This window comes from Salvelinus fontinalis, chromosome 16 (genome assembly GCF_029448725.1).
Source record: "Salvelinus fontinalis isolate EN_2023a chromosome 16, ASM2944872v1, whole genome shotgun sequence".
NCBI lineage: Eukaryota > Metazoa > Chordata > Actinopteri > Salmoniformes > Salmonidae > Salvelinus > Salvelinus fontinalis.
The window spans coordinates 45,119,953-45,135,582 of record NC_074680.1 but is presented as its reverse complement, the minus strand read 5'-3'; the positions used below and the strand labels follow the sequence as shown (position 1 = coordinate 45,135,582).

At 41.9% G+C, this 15,630-nt stretch overlaps 1 protein-coding gene across 1 annotated transcript in view; it reads left to right on the top strand.

Annotated features, from left to right (window-relative positions):
- LOC129813240 (epithelial cell-transforming sequence 2 oncogene-like) overlaps positions 1-15,326 on the top strand; it is a 47,339-nt gene extending 32,013 nt beyond the window's left edge. The window contains exons 17-20 of the mRNA XM_055865532.1: positions 4,507-4,572; positions 10,147-10,235; positions 10,334-10,506; positions 14,442-15,326. Of these exons, the coding sequence (XP_055721507.1) occupies positions 4,507-4,572; positions 10,147-10,235; positions 10,334-10,506; positions 14,442-14,572 (459 nt within the window). The 3' untranslated portion in view covers positions 14,573-15,326. The remainder of the gene's footprint in view (positions 1-4,506; positions 4,573-10,146; positions 10,236-10,333; positions 10,507-14,441) is intronic.
- The last annotated feature ends 304 nt before the right edge of the window (positions 15,327-15,630 follow it).

The following is a 15,630-nucleotide window of genomic DNA, read 5'->3' as shown; positions in this document are numbered from 1 at the left end:
TTTACAAACAACAAGAGGGCTAAATCGGAGTCTATTTCTTCGGAGCCTAGACTTCTATAAAATAACTTAACTGGCTGAGGTAGGCTATGATGCTCGACAGCCTAATAGAAGTAGATTTCTTTTTTATTAGGCCTACTTACAATTGCAACTGGTCAAAAATGTAGCATCCTACATAAAACGATCATTTAAAGAGAAAAAGTCTCCACGTTCAAACGAAAACAATGTAACTAAAAAGAAAGCGTACATTTGTAAATCCCAAACTCTAAAAGTAATTGGAAAGGTAGATACAAATGATGTGTGACATTGTGTTTACAATAAAGAATGTACCTCAGTACCTTCAGGCTCTGATCAGGCCCTACACCCAAACAAGGGCACTGCGTTCATCCACCTCTGGCCTGCTCGCCTCCCTACCACTGAGGAAGTACAGTTCCCGCTCAGCCCAGTCAAAACTGTTCGCTGCTCTGGCACCCCAATGGTGGAACAAACTCCCTCACGACGCCAGGACAGCGGAGTCAATCACCACCTTCCGGAGACACCTGAAACCCCACCTCTTCAAGGAATACCTAGGATAAAGCAATCCTTCTGCCCCCCCCCCCCCCCCCCCCCCTTAAAAGATTTAGATGCACTATTGTAAAGTGGCTGTTCCACTGGATGTCATAAGGTGAATGCACCAATTTGTAAGTCGCTCTGGATAAGAGCGTCTGCTAAATGACTTAAATGTAAATGTAAGAATGTAAACAAGATGTAAACTAGACGCTGTGTTTTTATTTACGGGTATTGATTTTGGCATTTTGGAAAACAGCTTTTCAAACACTTGTTTTTCACAACGGTAGCAGGTGTAGCCCATCATGCAAATGGTTCCTATCAGCAGGACAATATACTTTTTATAGCCCGACTACTGTTGTGAAAATCCCTCAACTTGCAATGTATTCGATACTTAAAGTACTCTAAAGTGTTACATTTCTAACTCAAAACAGCAGTCCAGCATTTCTTCATCAACATCTTTATGCTTTGTTAATAAAATAACAAGAAAAAAGACATGCAAATGCGGATGTTAATATAAACTACATTTTAGTCACTGTATTCGATGCTTAGTACTCTAAAGTACTCTAAAGTACTCTAAAGTGTTTCATTTCTAACTCAAAACGGCATTTCTTCGTCAACATCTTTATGCTTCCGTTAATCTTCTTGATCTTCTTCCTTTTTTTCTGTAGCGATTTTGAGAAACTTTGCTCAAGGGTCACGGTTGATTCATCTGTGAAGATGACGTTATTGAATGTCTCGCCAGCTTTGATCCATGCCTGGGCCTGCAGGACGAAACGTTATTTGTTTGTCAGACGAATCATTGGGTTGAAACTACAGAACAGTACAAAACAACCCACATGGTTAATGTTCTGAGAATTAAAATATATATATATATATATATCTAAAACATTTCTTACCGAGCCTTGATGTCCGCAGATTACAGTTTGCCTTTGCCGATCATCTTCATTCATCAGCGAGTCAATGGCTTGAATAGTCATCATTGACTCACTCGCGCATTGAAAAGGGCGAGGAACAAGATGGAGTCACAATCCATGCCAGGCACACCTGTGAGCTCTGGAACTCCACCTCCGACAGGCAGAGTCAACACACCTGTGAGCTCTGGAACTCCACCTCCGACAGGCAGAGTCAACACACCTGTGAGCTCTGGAACTTCACCTCCGACAGGCAGAGTCAACACACCTGTGAGCTCTGGAACTCCACCTCCGACAGGCAGAGTCAACACACCTGGTGGGTTCTGGAACTCCACCTCCGACAGGCAGAGTCAACACACCTGTGAGCTCTGGAACTCCACCTCCGACAGGCAGAGTCAACACACCTGTGAGCTCTGGAACTCCACCTCCGACAGGCAGAGTCAACACACCTGGTGGGTTCTGGAACTCCACCTCCGACAGGCAGAGTCAACACACCTGTGAGCTCTGGAACTCCACCTCCGACAGGCAGAGTCAACACACCTGTGAGCTCTGGAACTCCACCTCCGACAGGCAGAGTCAACATACGTGGCAGGTTCGTCAGGGCATTTCCATCCCTGGTATTTCCATCCCTCTTCTGACAACAGAACTTGACCAACTGCTCACCAGGCACAGCAAGGGCTGCCCGGACCATTATGCTGTTCTGCTCTTCCAAGGATGTGTAACCGAAGAGAGATACCACGAGTGGACACAGAATACATAGCCTTCCCGCTGTGGCAGTCTATTTCAGCACCGTTTCTCGCTGCTCTGAGACAAGCATGGAGAAACTAAAATGTTTAAATATTCCATGATATTCTTAAGATATGTGTTGACTGAATATAAGCAAATGATGTCTGCTAAATAATCAAGTTAGGTTTCTCCAGAAATAAATAATTCTAAATAACTGGCTTTATTTACAAATTAGTGAGAATGTCTCACCCCATGTCCAAGAATTGCCTTTTTCTCACCCACTCTAGGTTAAATGAAAACGAAATCTCCAAAATATCGTATTTTTTTTAAACAAAGCGATTATTATTATTATTATTATATAAAAGCCCCTTAGATATTCTCAGATATGCTCTCAGATCCTAATGAAAATGCCCCTTAGATATTAATATTAGAATCCTCCAATCCTCTAAATGTAATTATTGGCAGAGAGTCACGTCATTGAAAAAAAAAAAAAAACGATATACTGTAGCCGACATGAGGAGACATGAGTCTCACTGGTGTTGAGTAATGTGCTGTTAAAAATGGTGAAGGTCTTATTTATTTAAAGAGCATATTGAAGATAGAAGCAATAGGATTTGAAGCAATCGCCTACAACTATTTCAGCACCGTTTCACGCTGCACTGAGACGAGCACGGGGACTGGTCTTGATTAATCAATGAAATTTTTATTTTCACTTAATCTCCGTTTGGGTATTGGTTAGACTAGAATTAGAAAATTAGGGTGCAGAAATGTTATGCTCTTAGTGTAACCTTTATTTAAATAGGCAAGTCAGTTAAGAACAAATTATTATTTACAATGACAGTCTACTCCTCGTAAATAGCCCAGTACTGTACTGCCGACCATAATTTTCCGTTCCAGCAATTACCAGTCAAAAGTTTGGACACACATACTCATTCCAGGATTTTTCTATATTTTACTATTTTCTACAATTGTAGAATAATAATGAAGACATCACAACTATGAAATCACTTAAGAACAAATTCCTATTTACAAGGACAGCCTACTCCTTCCTCCCCAACGGGATTTGAACCCCGGTCTCCCGCGTGCCCCGCATTCTGTAGTACAGACATAGTCTGCTCTCACTTATGGAAGGAATTAGGCACTTTCCCATGTTTCCCATGCACTTTCCCATGTTTACTACAGTATGTATTGTAGACTGCACAGTAGCCAAATAAACACATTTCGTTAATAAAATAATGATAAAAAATAGTCTTTCAAAATGCAGATGTTGATTTAGTTATGGATCCATAAAGAAATACTATGGGAATAAATATCACTGATTTACAGAGATATTGGAACAAAGTTGTCTAATGAAGGCAAACTATTTAGAATCCTCCAATCCCGACCGTGACGTTGTACAGAGTAACAAACCCTGAGGGTTTAGTTTTTCTCTGAATAGAAACACCATAATATTAATCATATGAATGAAGCCAAATTTCTTAAAATCAATCCCGTATACTGTGTTATTTCACTAAAGGTTTTAAATTCTCTGGTAATGCCAATACGGAATACTATCAAAATGCTTCTCATAGATGCCCTCTGGTGGTCAAACTAGCAATCACTTGCAGTAACAGGACAAAATGGCTGAGAATTAAATGACGTGCCACATCACGCAGGGTGTGCCGCAGTACAACGCAACTTTAAAAGGAGGAACCACTGACACAGACACAACACTCCTGACCAGACCCCAGCTCCAGTCTGAATTATTGTATTAACCTCTCTCTGTCTCTCTGTGTCTCTCTCTGTGTCTCTCTCTGTGTCTCTCTCTGTGTCTCTCTCTGTGTCTCTGTGTCTCTCTCTGTCTCTCTATCTGTCTCTCTCTCTGTCTGTCTCTCTCTCTGTTTCTCTCTCTGTCTCTCTCTCTGTCTCTCTCTCTGTCTCTCTCTCTGTCTCTCTCTCTGTCTCTCTCTCTCTGTCTCTCTCTCTCTGTCTCTCTCTCTCTGTCTCTCTCTCTCTGTCTCTCTCTCTCTGTCTCTCTCTCTCTGTCTCTCTCTCTGTCTCTCTCTCTCTGTCTCTCTCTCTCTGTCTCTCTCTCTGTCTCTGTGTCTCTATCTGTCTCTCTCTCTCTGTCTCTCTCTCTGTCTCTGTGTCTCTCTCTGTCTCTGTGTCTCTCTCTGTCTCTCTCTCTCTCTCTCTCTCTGTCTCTGTCTCTGTCTCTCTCTCTCTCTCTCTCTCTGTCTCTGTGTCTCTCTCTGTGTCTCTCTCTGTGTCTCTCTCTGTCTCTCTCTGTCTCTCTCTCTCTCTCTCTCTCTCTCTCTCTGTCTCTGTCTGTCTCTTTTCTCAGCTGAAGAGGAACTCAGAGAAAGCTACGAGGATGCAGGAGACCCAGCAAAAGATCCGGGGCTGTCCAGTAAGACCAAAGATAGCACAATGAGGCAGATATTTCACTGGATGTATAAATGTGAGACATACCGGTTGGCGTTTCCACTCACTACCAAATATGGTGGGAGAAGATGTAACGAGATGGATTTTGGACCGACATTCTGCAAATTTTCTCATCAATTTAACATTTTATCTCAGTACAGTTTTCTGTTGCCAAAACTAGAATATGTTACGAATAGTGGATTAAGTGGACTAAGTTTTTAGAATTTACCCTTTGCAAAAGTTTTTAAAAATCGTGTTGTTTATGTAACAGTATAACTTTAAACCGTCCCCTCGCCCGATACGGGCGCGAACCAGGGACCCTCTGCACACATCAACAACAGTCACCCACGAAGCGTCGTTACCCATCACTCCACAAAAGCCGCGGCCCTTGCTAAGCAAGGTGCAACACTACTTCTAGGTTTCAGAGCAAGTGACGTAACTGATTGAAACGCTAGTAGCGCGTACCCGCTAACTAGCTAGCCATTTCACATCCGTTACATTTAGAAGGAGTGGAAAGGCAAATTGAGTTATTCCACATATGCACTTCCCAGAGTAGGTTTCCCTAACGGAAATATGCAGATGTATACTAGTACGCACCAATAGGATATCGGTAGCTTGTCTCTGCCCACCTGCTTGCTTGTTTTACCCACTATGACTCATTTGTTCCCATTGTAAACAACAAGTTGTGATCTATCTTGGTTTAGTTATAAAAATCTTTGGTAAGACTCCAACACTCGTCCCTCTTACAACCATAATTGTCCTAATAAACTAAACTGAAGAAAAATATAAACGCAACATATAAAGTGTTGGTCCCATGTTTCATGAGCTGAAATAAAAGATCCCAGAAATTTTCCATATGTACAAAAACTTTATTTCTCTCAAATGTTCTGCACAAATTTGTTTACATCACTGTTAGTGAGCATTTCTCATTTTCCAAGATAATACATCCACCTGACAGGTGTGTTATATCAAGAAGCTGATAAAACAGCATGATCATTACACAGGTGCACCTTGTGCTGGGGACGATAAAAGGCCGCTCTAAAATGTGCAGTTTTGTCACACAACACAATACCACAGATGTCTCAAGTTTTGAGGGAGCGTGCAGTTGGCATGCTGACTGCGGGAATGTCCACCAGAGCTGTTGCCAGAGAATTTAATGTTCATTTCTCTACCATAAACCAACGTTGATTTTAGTGAATTTGGCAGTACTTCCAACCGGCCTCACAACCTCAGACCAGGTGTAACCACGACAGCCCAGGACCTCCACATCCGGCTTCTTCACCTGCGGGATCATCTGATGAAACTGTGGGTTTGCACAACCGAAGAATTTCTGCACAAGCTGTCCAGAAATCATCTCAGGGAAGCTCATCTGCGTGCTCATCGTCCTCACCAGGTTCTTGACCTGACTGTAGTTCGGTGTCGTAACCGACTTCAGTGGGCAAATGCTCACCTTTGATGGCCACTGGCACTCTGGAGGTGTGCTCTTTACAGATGAATCACGGTTTCAAGTGCACCGGGCAGATGGCATGGTGTCGTGTGGGTGAGTGGTTTGCTGATGTCAACGTTGTGAACAGAGTGCCCCATGGTGGTGGTGGGGTTATGGTATGGGCAGGCATAAGCTATAGACAACAAATACAATTGCATTTTATCGATGGCAATTTGAATGCATAGAGATACCGTGACGAGATCCTGAGGTCCAGTGTCGTGTCATTCATCCGCCACCATCACCTCATGTTTCAGCATGATAATGCACAGCCCGAATGTCACAAGAATCTGTACACAATTCCTGGAAGCTGAAAATGTCCCAGTTCTTCCATGGCCTGCATATTCACCAGACATGTCACCTAATGAGCATGTTTGGGATGCTCTGGAACAACTTGTACAATAGCGTGGTCCAGTTCCCGCCAACATCCAGCATCTTCGCACAGCCGTTGAAGAGGAGTGGGACAACATTCCACAGGCCACAATCAACAGCCTGATCAACTCTATGTGAAGGAGATGTGGATCATTAGCTTCTTTGAAAAAAATAAGCTGTGAATTGTTTGAAATTTGGGCAGCCTGAAGGGGAAAATACCAAATAGATGATTGGTAAGTAGTGACTGTTGAATGTCAGTGAAAAGTAGAGACTTCCAGCCAGGCTTTATCATGATATTTCAAAATACAATCGCGGAAAAACATTGTTTGGAAATCAAAATGCCTCTTGCTGTAAAGAGAAGACAAAATACTCAAAGCGGTCTTTTAGTTTTCCAAAATTCTCATCTTAATTGAGAGTTTATTATTATTATTATTTTATTTATTAAAGTTTATCTTATTGGCACCAGCGCAAAGCATTGGCCAATTTTCCCTTGCAAAGAAAGGAGAAGAATCGTATCTAATATAACATTTACATCGATTTAAAAAAAAAAATTGTATTTGTCACTTCGTAAACAACAGATGAAGACTAACAGTCTCCGGTCTATTATCGTTGTCATTGTTGAAAGTTTGTTTTTGAACCATAATTGCCTCCCTCCGGTTAGATGGACTTCCTGTTGTATTTGTGTCTCTCCATCTGGTTTTATATGGATCAGACAACGGCGTTTTCATTGTCTGTGCCAGCAGAGTTACCCTGACATATTTTACCCTGACATATTTTACCCTGACACATATTTTACCCTGACACATATTTTACCCTGACATATTTTACCCTGACATATTTTACCCTGACATATTTTACCCTGACATATTTTACCCTGACATATATTTTACCCTGACATATATTACCCTGACATATTTTACCCTGACATATTTTACCCTGACATATTTTACCCTGACATATTTTACCCTGACATATTTTACCCTGACATATTTTACCCTGACATATTTTACCCTGACATATTTTACCCTGACATATTTTACCCTGACATATATTTTACCCTGACATATTTTACCCTGACACATATTTTACCCTGACATATTTTACCCTGACATATATTTTACCCTGACACATATTTTACTCTGACACATATTTTACCCTGACATATTTTACCCTGACATATATTTTACCCTGACACATATTTTACCCTGACACATATTTTACCCTGACATATTTTACCCTGACATATATTTTACCCTGACACATATTTTACCCTGACATATTTTACCCTGACATATTTTACCCTGACACATATTTTACCCTGACATATATTTTACCCTGACACATATTTTACCCTGACATATTTTACCCTGACATATTTTACCCTGACATATTTTACCCTGACATATTTTACCCTGACATATATTTTACCCTGACATATATTTTACCCTGACACATATTTTACCCTGACACATATTTTACCCTGACATATTTTACCCTGACATATTTTACCCTGACACATATTTTACCCTGACATATATTTTACCCTGACACATATTTTACCCTGACATATTTTACCCTGACATATATTTTACCCTGACACATATTTTACCCTGACACATATTTTACCCTGACATATTTTACCCTGACACATATTTTACCCTGACACATATTTTACCCTGACACATATTTTACCCTGACACATATTTTACCCTGACACATATTTTACCCTGACACATATTTTACCCTGACACATATTTTACCCTGACACATATTTTACCCTGACATATTTTACCCTGACATATTTTACCCTGACATATTTTACCCTGACATATATTACCCTGACACATATTTTACCCTGACACATATTTTACCCTGACACATATTTTACCCTGACACATATTTTACCCTGACACATATTTTACCCTGACACATATTTTACCCTGACATATTTTACCCTGACATATATTACCCTGACATATTTTACCCTGACATATTTTACCCTGACATATATTACCCTGACATATATTACCCTGACATATTTTACCCTGACATATTTTACCCTGACATATTTTACCCTGACATATTTTACCCTGACATATTTTACCCTGACATATTTTACCCTGACATATTTTACCCTGACATATTTTACCCTGACATATTTTACCCTGACATATTTTACCCTGACATATTTTACCCTGACACATATTTTACCCTGACATATTTTACCCTGACATATTTTACCCTGACATATTTTACCCTGACATATTTTACCCTGACACATATTTTACCCTGACACATATTTTACCCTGACACATATTTTACCCTGACACATATTTTACCCTGACACATATTTTACCCTGACATATTTTACCCTGACATATATTTTACCCTGACACATATTTTACCCTGACACATATTTTACCCTGACACATATTTTACCCTGACATATATTTTACCCTGACATATATTTTACCCTGACATATATTTTACCCTGACATATATTTTACCCTGACACATATTTTACCCTGACACATATTTTACCCTGACATTTTGATCGTATTAAAAAAATATTCTGCTAATGTCTCCGCATATAAAGTGCAGTAGAATTACAAAGAAATATGTTGCTAAAAGACCAACATTTTCCCTTGCAAAGAAAAGGAGAAGAAACGTATCGGATATAAAATAATAAATCTATGTAAATGTTATTTTGTTACATGCTTTGTAAACAACAGGTGAAGACTGACGGTGAAGTGCTTACGGGTCCTTTTCCAACAATGTCGAGTTAAAAATACAAATTATTATCAAATAAAAATTGAAATAGTGACACGAGGAATAAATACACAATGAACGACAATAACGAGTAAAAAACTAACATGGCTATACACAGACCTATAGCCTAAGGCTACTTACTCTAACGCATAGTGCTCAGGTCTTTTTTGCGAACAGTGATTGAGTTATATTTAAGCAATAACGCACGAGGGGGTGTGGTATATGGCCAATATACCACGGCTAACGGCTGTTTTTAAGCATGACGCAACACGGAGTGCCAGGACACAGCCCTTAGCCGTGGTATATTGGCCATATACCACAAACCCCCAGAGGTGCCTTCTTGCTATTATAAACTGGTTACCAACGTAATTAGAGCAGGACAAATACATGTTTTGTCATACCGGTGGTATACGGTCTGATATACCACGGCTGTCAGCCAATCAGCATTCAGGGTAACGAACCACCCAGTTTATAATTTTAGCCTAAATAATGACTATCCAATCTACTCATCACATTAAGTCTGCAAATGCGATGATGGTGCGTTTTTATGGTGAACAATTAGCTTTCCCCAAATGTGAAACTCACAGCCTATGATAGAAGAGAATCTGCATGTATCTAGTTATAGACAAGTTGACTAACAAATAGCCTCCCAAAATGTTGGATATTCTAATCAGAAACACGATCTCAGAAGTCCAAAAATCCCTCCACCACGTCTGGCTGCACAGAACAGTTTCTATATTAGTGGGTCAGATTTTCACTTTAATCACATATAGGGGGGTCCCGAGGGGCTGCATTTTGGGAAACCATGCTCCACTGTCTCAGTAAACCAAACAGTTGTGATTTGATCATGTTTTGTCTAGATATTCATGTGTGTGTGTGTGTGTGTGTGTGTGTGTGTGTGTGTGTGTGCGTGTGTGTGTGTGTGTGTGTGTGTAGAACTTGTGTGAGGGGGGCAGACAGCTAATCACCACTCAGGATGCGGCGCTGCTTAAATGCCCCAGTGATGACATCACAGCCTCACTCAGGTAAGACCACTCGATAGCCTTTGATGTGAATATTCTCATCTGTGTGTGATACTAACAGTGTGTGTGTGTGTGTGTGTGTGTGTGTGTGTGTGTGACAGGATGTATGAACACGTTTCTGACGTGGGACTGTTCTTGTTCAACGACGCAATGGTTCTGACCGAGAGGAGTGTGTGTCACCGACCCTTCACACACACACACTGCGACACACACACCTTCCTGGCCTCTGTCGCCTTGCACAGCCTCACCCTCAGAGAGATCACAGACACGCGCTGTGAGTACACACACACACACACACACACACACACACACACACACACACACACACACACACACACACACACACACACACACACACACACACACACACACACACACTCATCCACACAAATACAGTACCAGTCAAAGTATTATTGTAGAATAATAGTGAAGACATCAAAACTATGAAATAACACATATGGAATCAAGTAGTAACCAAAAAAATTGTTAAACAAATCAAAATATATTTTATATTTGAGATTCTTCAATTAGCCACCCTTTGCCTTGATAACAGCTTTGCACACTCTTGGCATTCTCTCAACCAGGTTCACCTGGAATGCTTTTCCAACAGTCTTGAAGGAGTTCCCACATATGCTGAGCACTTGTTGGCTGCTTTTCCTTCACTCTGCGGTCCAACTCATCCCAAACCATCTCCATTGGCTTGAGGTCGGGTGATTTTGGAGGCCAGATCATCTGATGCAGCACTCCATCACTCTCCTTCTTGGTCAAACAGCCTTTACACAGCCTGGAGATTTGTAGGCTCATTGACCTGTTGAAAAACAAATGGTAGTCCCACTAAGTGCAAACCAGATGAGATGGCGTATCGCTGCAGAATGCTGTGGTAGCAATGCTGGTTAAGTGTGCCTTGAATTCTAAATAAATCACTGACAGTATCACCAGCAAAGCACCATCACACCTCCTCCTCCATGCTTCACGGTGGGAACCACACATAGGGAGATCATCCATTCACCTACTCTGCGTCTCACAAAAGACACAACGGTTGGAACCAAAGATCTCAAATTTGGACTCAAAGGACAGATCTCCCCCGGTCTAATGTCCATTGTTCATGTTTCTTGGCCCAAGCAAGTCTCTTCTTATTATTGGTGTCCTTTAGTAGTGGTTTCTTTGCAGAAAGTTGACCATAAAGGCATGATTCACGCAGTCTCCTCTGAACATTTGATGTTGAGATGTGTCTGTTACTTGAACTCTGTGAAGCATTTCTTTGGGCTGCAATTTCTGAGGCTGGTAACTCTAATGAACTTATCCTCTGCAGCAGAGGGAACTCTGGGTCTTTCTTTCCTGTGGTGGTCCTCATGAGAGACAGTTTCATCATAGCGCTTGATGGTTTTTTATGACTGCACTGGAAGAAACTTTCAAAGTTTTCCCGATTAACTGACCTTCATGTCTTACAGTAATGATTGTCGTTTCTTATTTGTTCTTGCCATAATATGGACTTGGTATTTTACCAAATAGGGCTATCTTCTGTATACCACCCCTTCCTTGTCACAACACAACTGATTGGCTCAAACTCATTAAGAAAGAAAGAAATTCCACAAATTAACTTTTAAGAAGGCAACTGTTCATTGAAATGTATTCCAGGTGTCTTCCTCATGAAGCTGGTTGAGAGAATGCAAAGACCGTTCAAAGCTGTGTGGCTACTTTAAAGAATCTCAAAAATATCAAATATATTTTGATTGGTTTAACACTTTTTTGGTTACTACATGATTCCATATGTGTTATTTCATAGTTTTGATATCTTCACTACTATTTTACAATGTAGAAAATAGTAAAAATAATGAAAAACCCTTGAATGAATAGGTGTGTCCAAACTTTTGACTGTTACTGTACATACAGTGGCAAGAAAAAGTATGTGAACCCTTTCGAAATAGCTGGATTTCTGCATAAATTGGTCATAAAATTTGATCTGATCTTCATCTAAGTCACAACAATAGACAAACGCAGTCTGCTTAAACTAATAACACACACACAATTATACGTTTTCATGTCTTTATTGAACACACGTGTAAACATTCACAGTGCAGGGTGGGAGAAGTATGTGAACCCTTGGATTTAATAACTGGTTGACCCTCCTTTGGCAGCAATAACCTCAACCAAACATTTCCTGTAGTTGTGGATCAGACCTGCACAACGGTCAGGAGGAACTTTGGACCATTCCTCTTTACAAAACTGTTTCTGTTCAGCAATATTCTTGGGATGTCTGGTGTGAACCGCTCTCAAGGTCATGCCACAGCATTTTAAATCTGGTTGAGGTCAGGACTCTGACTGGGCCACGCTAGAAGGCGTATTTTCTTCTGTTGAAGCCATTCTGTTGTTGATTTACTTCTGTGTTTTGGGTAGTTGTCCTGTTGCATCACCCAACTTCTTTAGAGCTTCAATTGGCAGACAGATAGCCTTACATTCTCCTGCAAAATGTCTTGATAAACTTGGGAATTCGTTTTTCCGTCTGATAGCGAGCTGTCCAGGTCCTGAGGCAGCAAAGCAGCCCCAAACCATGATGCTCCCTCCACCATACTTTACAGTTGGGATGAGGTTTCTATGTTGGTGTGCTGTGCCTTTTCTCTCCACATAGTGTTGTGTGTTCCTTCCAAACAACTCAACTGTAGTTTCATCTGTCCACAGAATATGTTGCCAGTAGCGCTGTGGAACATCCAGGTGCACTTTTGCAAACTTCAGACGTGCAGCAATGTTTTTTTTGGACAGCAGTGGCTTCTTCCGTGGTGTCCTCCCATGAACACCATTCTTGTTTAGTGTTTTACGTATCGTAGACTCGTCAACAGAGATGTTAACATGTTCCAGAGATTTCTGTAAGTCTTTAGCTGACACTGTAGGATTCTTCTAAACCTCATTGAGCATTATGCTCTATGCTCTTGCAGTCAGCTTTGCAGGACGGCCACTCCTAGGGTGAGTAGCAACAGTGCTGAACTTTCTCCATTTATAGACAATTTGTCTTACCGAGGACTGACAAACATCAAGGCTAATGAGATACTTTTGTAACCCTTTCCAGCGTTATGCAAGTCAACAATTCTTAATCGTAGGTCTTCTGAGATGTCTTTTGTTTGAGGCATGGTTCACATCAGGCAATGCTTCTTGTGAATAGCAAACTCAAATTTTGTGAGTGTTTTTTATAGGGCAAGGCAGCTCTAACCAACATCTCCAATCTTGTCTCATTGATTGGACTCCAGGTTAGTTGACCCCTGACTCCAATTAGCTTTTGGAGAAGTCATTAGCCTAGGGGTTCACATACTGTATCCAACCTACTCTGTGAATGTTTAAATTATGTATTCAATATAGACAAGAAAAATACAATAATTTGTGTGTCATTAGTTTTAAGCACACTGCGTTTGTCTATTGTGTGACTTAGATGAATATCAGATCAAATTGTATGACCAATTTATGCAGAAATGCAGGTAATTCCAAAGGGTTCACATACTTTTTCTTGCCACTGTACATACAGACGTGCTCACAATGAATGCATTAGATTCATTTATCTTTCTCTTCATTCCTCCCTTTCTTCGCATTCCCTCTCCCTCTCTGCTCCCTCTCCCTCTCTGCTCCCTCTCCCTCTGTCCTACCTCTCTCTCTCTGCTCCCTCTCCCTCTCTCCTACCTCTCTCTCTCTGCTCCCTCTCCCTCTCTCCTACCCCTCTCTCTCTCCCACCTCTCTCTCTGCTCCCTCTCCCTCTCTCCCACCTCTCTCTCTGCTCCCTCTCCCTCTCCTACCTCTCCCTCTCCTACCTCTCCGTCTCTCCTACCTCTCCCTCTCTCCTACCTCTCTCTGCTCCCTCCTCCCTCTCTCTCTCTCTGCTCCCTCCTCCCTCTCCTCCCTTCGTCTCTCTCCTTCCTCCCTCTCTCTCTCCTCCCTTCGTCTCTCTCCCCTCCACCCTCGCTCCACCCTCCATTTCTCCCCTCTCTCTCTATCTCTCTCTTCCCTCCTCCCTCTCCACCCTCCCTTTCTCCCCTCTCCCCCTCTCTCTCACTTCCTCCTTCTCTCCCCTCTCCCCCTCTCGCTCTCTCCCTCCCTCCCTCTCTCTCCCCCTCTATCTCAATCTCTCTCTCCCTCCCTCTCCCACTCTCTCCCTCCCACTCTCTCTCCCTCCCTCTCTCTCCCCCTCCATCTCTATCCCCCCCCCCCCCCCCTCTCTCACTGTAGATGTGTGTCATGGGTTTGTCCTGGAGGGTCCTAGTCGTGTGTGGGTGTGTGCTATAGAGAGAGAGGAGGACAAGGAGAGGTTCCTCTGCACCCTGCGTTCAGCCATACACTCTGCCATCACAGAAAGTTAGAGAGAACCTTCACCATAGACAAGGGAAGTTCTCTCTCTCTCTCGTTCTCTCTCTCTCTCTCTCTCTCTCTCTCTCTCTCTCTCGTTCTCTCTCTCTCTTTCTCGTTCTCTCTCTTTCTCGTTTTCTCTCTCTCTCTCGCTCTCTCTCTCTCGTTCTCTCTCTTTCTCTCTCGCTCTCTCTCTCTCGTTCTCTCTCTTTCTCTCTATCTCTCTCTCGTTCTCTCTCTCGTTCTCTCTCGTTCTCTCTCTCTCGTTCTCTCTCTCTCGTTCTCTCTCTCGTTCTCTCTCTCGTTCTCTCTCGTTCTCTCTCGTTCTCTCTCTCGTTCTCTCTCTCGTTTTCTCTCTCTCTCTCTCGTTCTCTCTCTCTCTCTCTCTCTCTCTCTCTCGTTCTCTCTCTCTCTGTCTCTTTCTCTCACAAAGAACAGTTTAGCTAGATCATTCTTGAAAAAGAGGGTTTTGACCTCATTGGGGACTTCCTGGTTTGACACAATCCGTCATTCTTCAATCAACCACTAGGTGGCAGGAAAGAGGATTTCTGCAACCAGATAGTATGAGTCCCATAGATGGCCAAGCTCCAAGGTTAAATTTGACTGTATCGTATAAAATGTATAAAACATGTTCTTGATTTAAGGTTAGGCATAAGGTTAGCAGTGTGGTTAGGGGTAAGGTTAAAATCACATTTTAAGAACATATTGTAGAACTACACAGAGTTTCTGACTAGACAGGGTTCTGAAATATAGGGACGACCTGAGAGTAACTTGGCCAGATAGTGACGACCTGAGAGTAACTTGGCCAGATAGTGACGAGCTGAGAGTAACTTGGCCAGATAGTGACGACCTGAGAGTAACTTGGCCAGATAGTGACGACCTGAGAGTAACTTGGCCAGATAGTGACGACCTGAGAGTAACTTGGCCAGATAGTGACAACCTGAGAGTAACTTGGCCAGATAGTGACAACCTGAGAGTAACTTGGCCAGATAGTGACAACCTGAGAGTAACTTGGCCAGATAGTGACGACCTGAGAGTAACTTGGCCAGATAGTGACGACCTGAGAGTAACT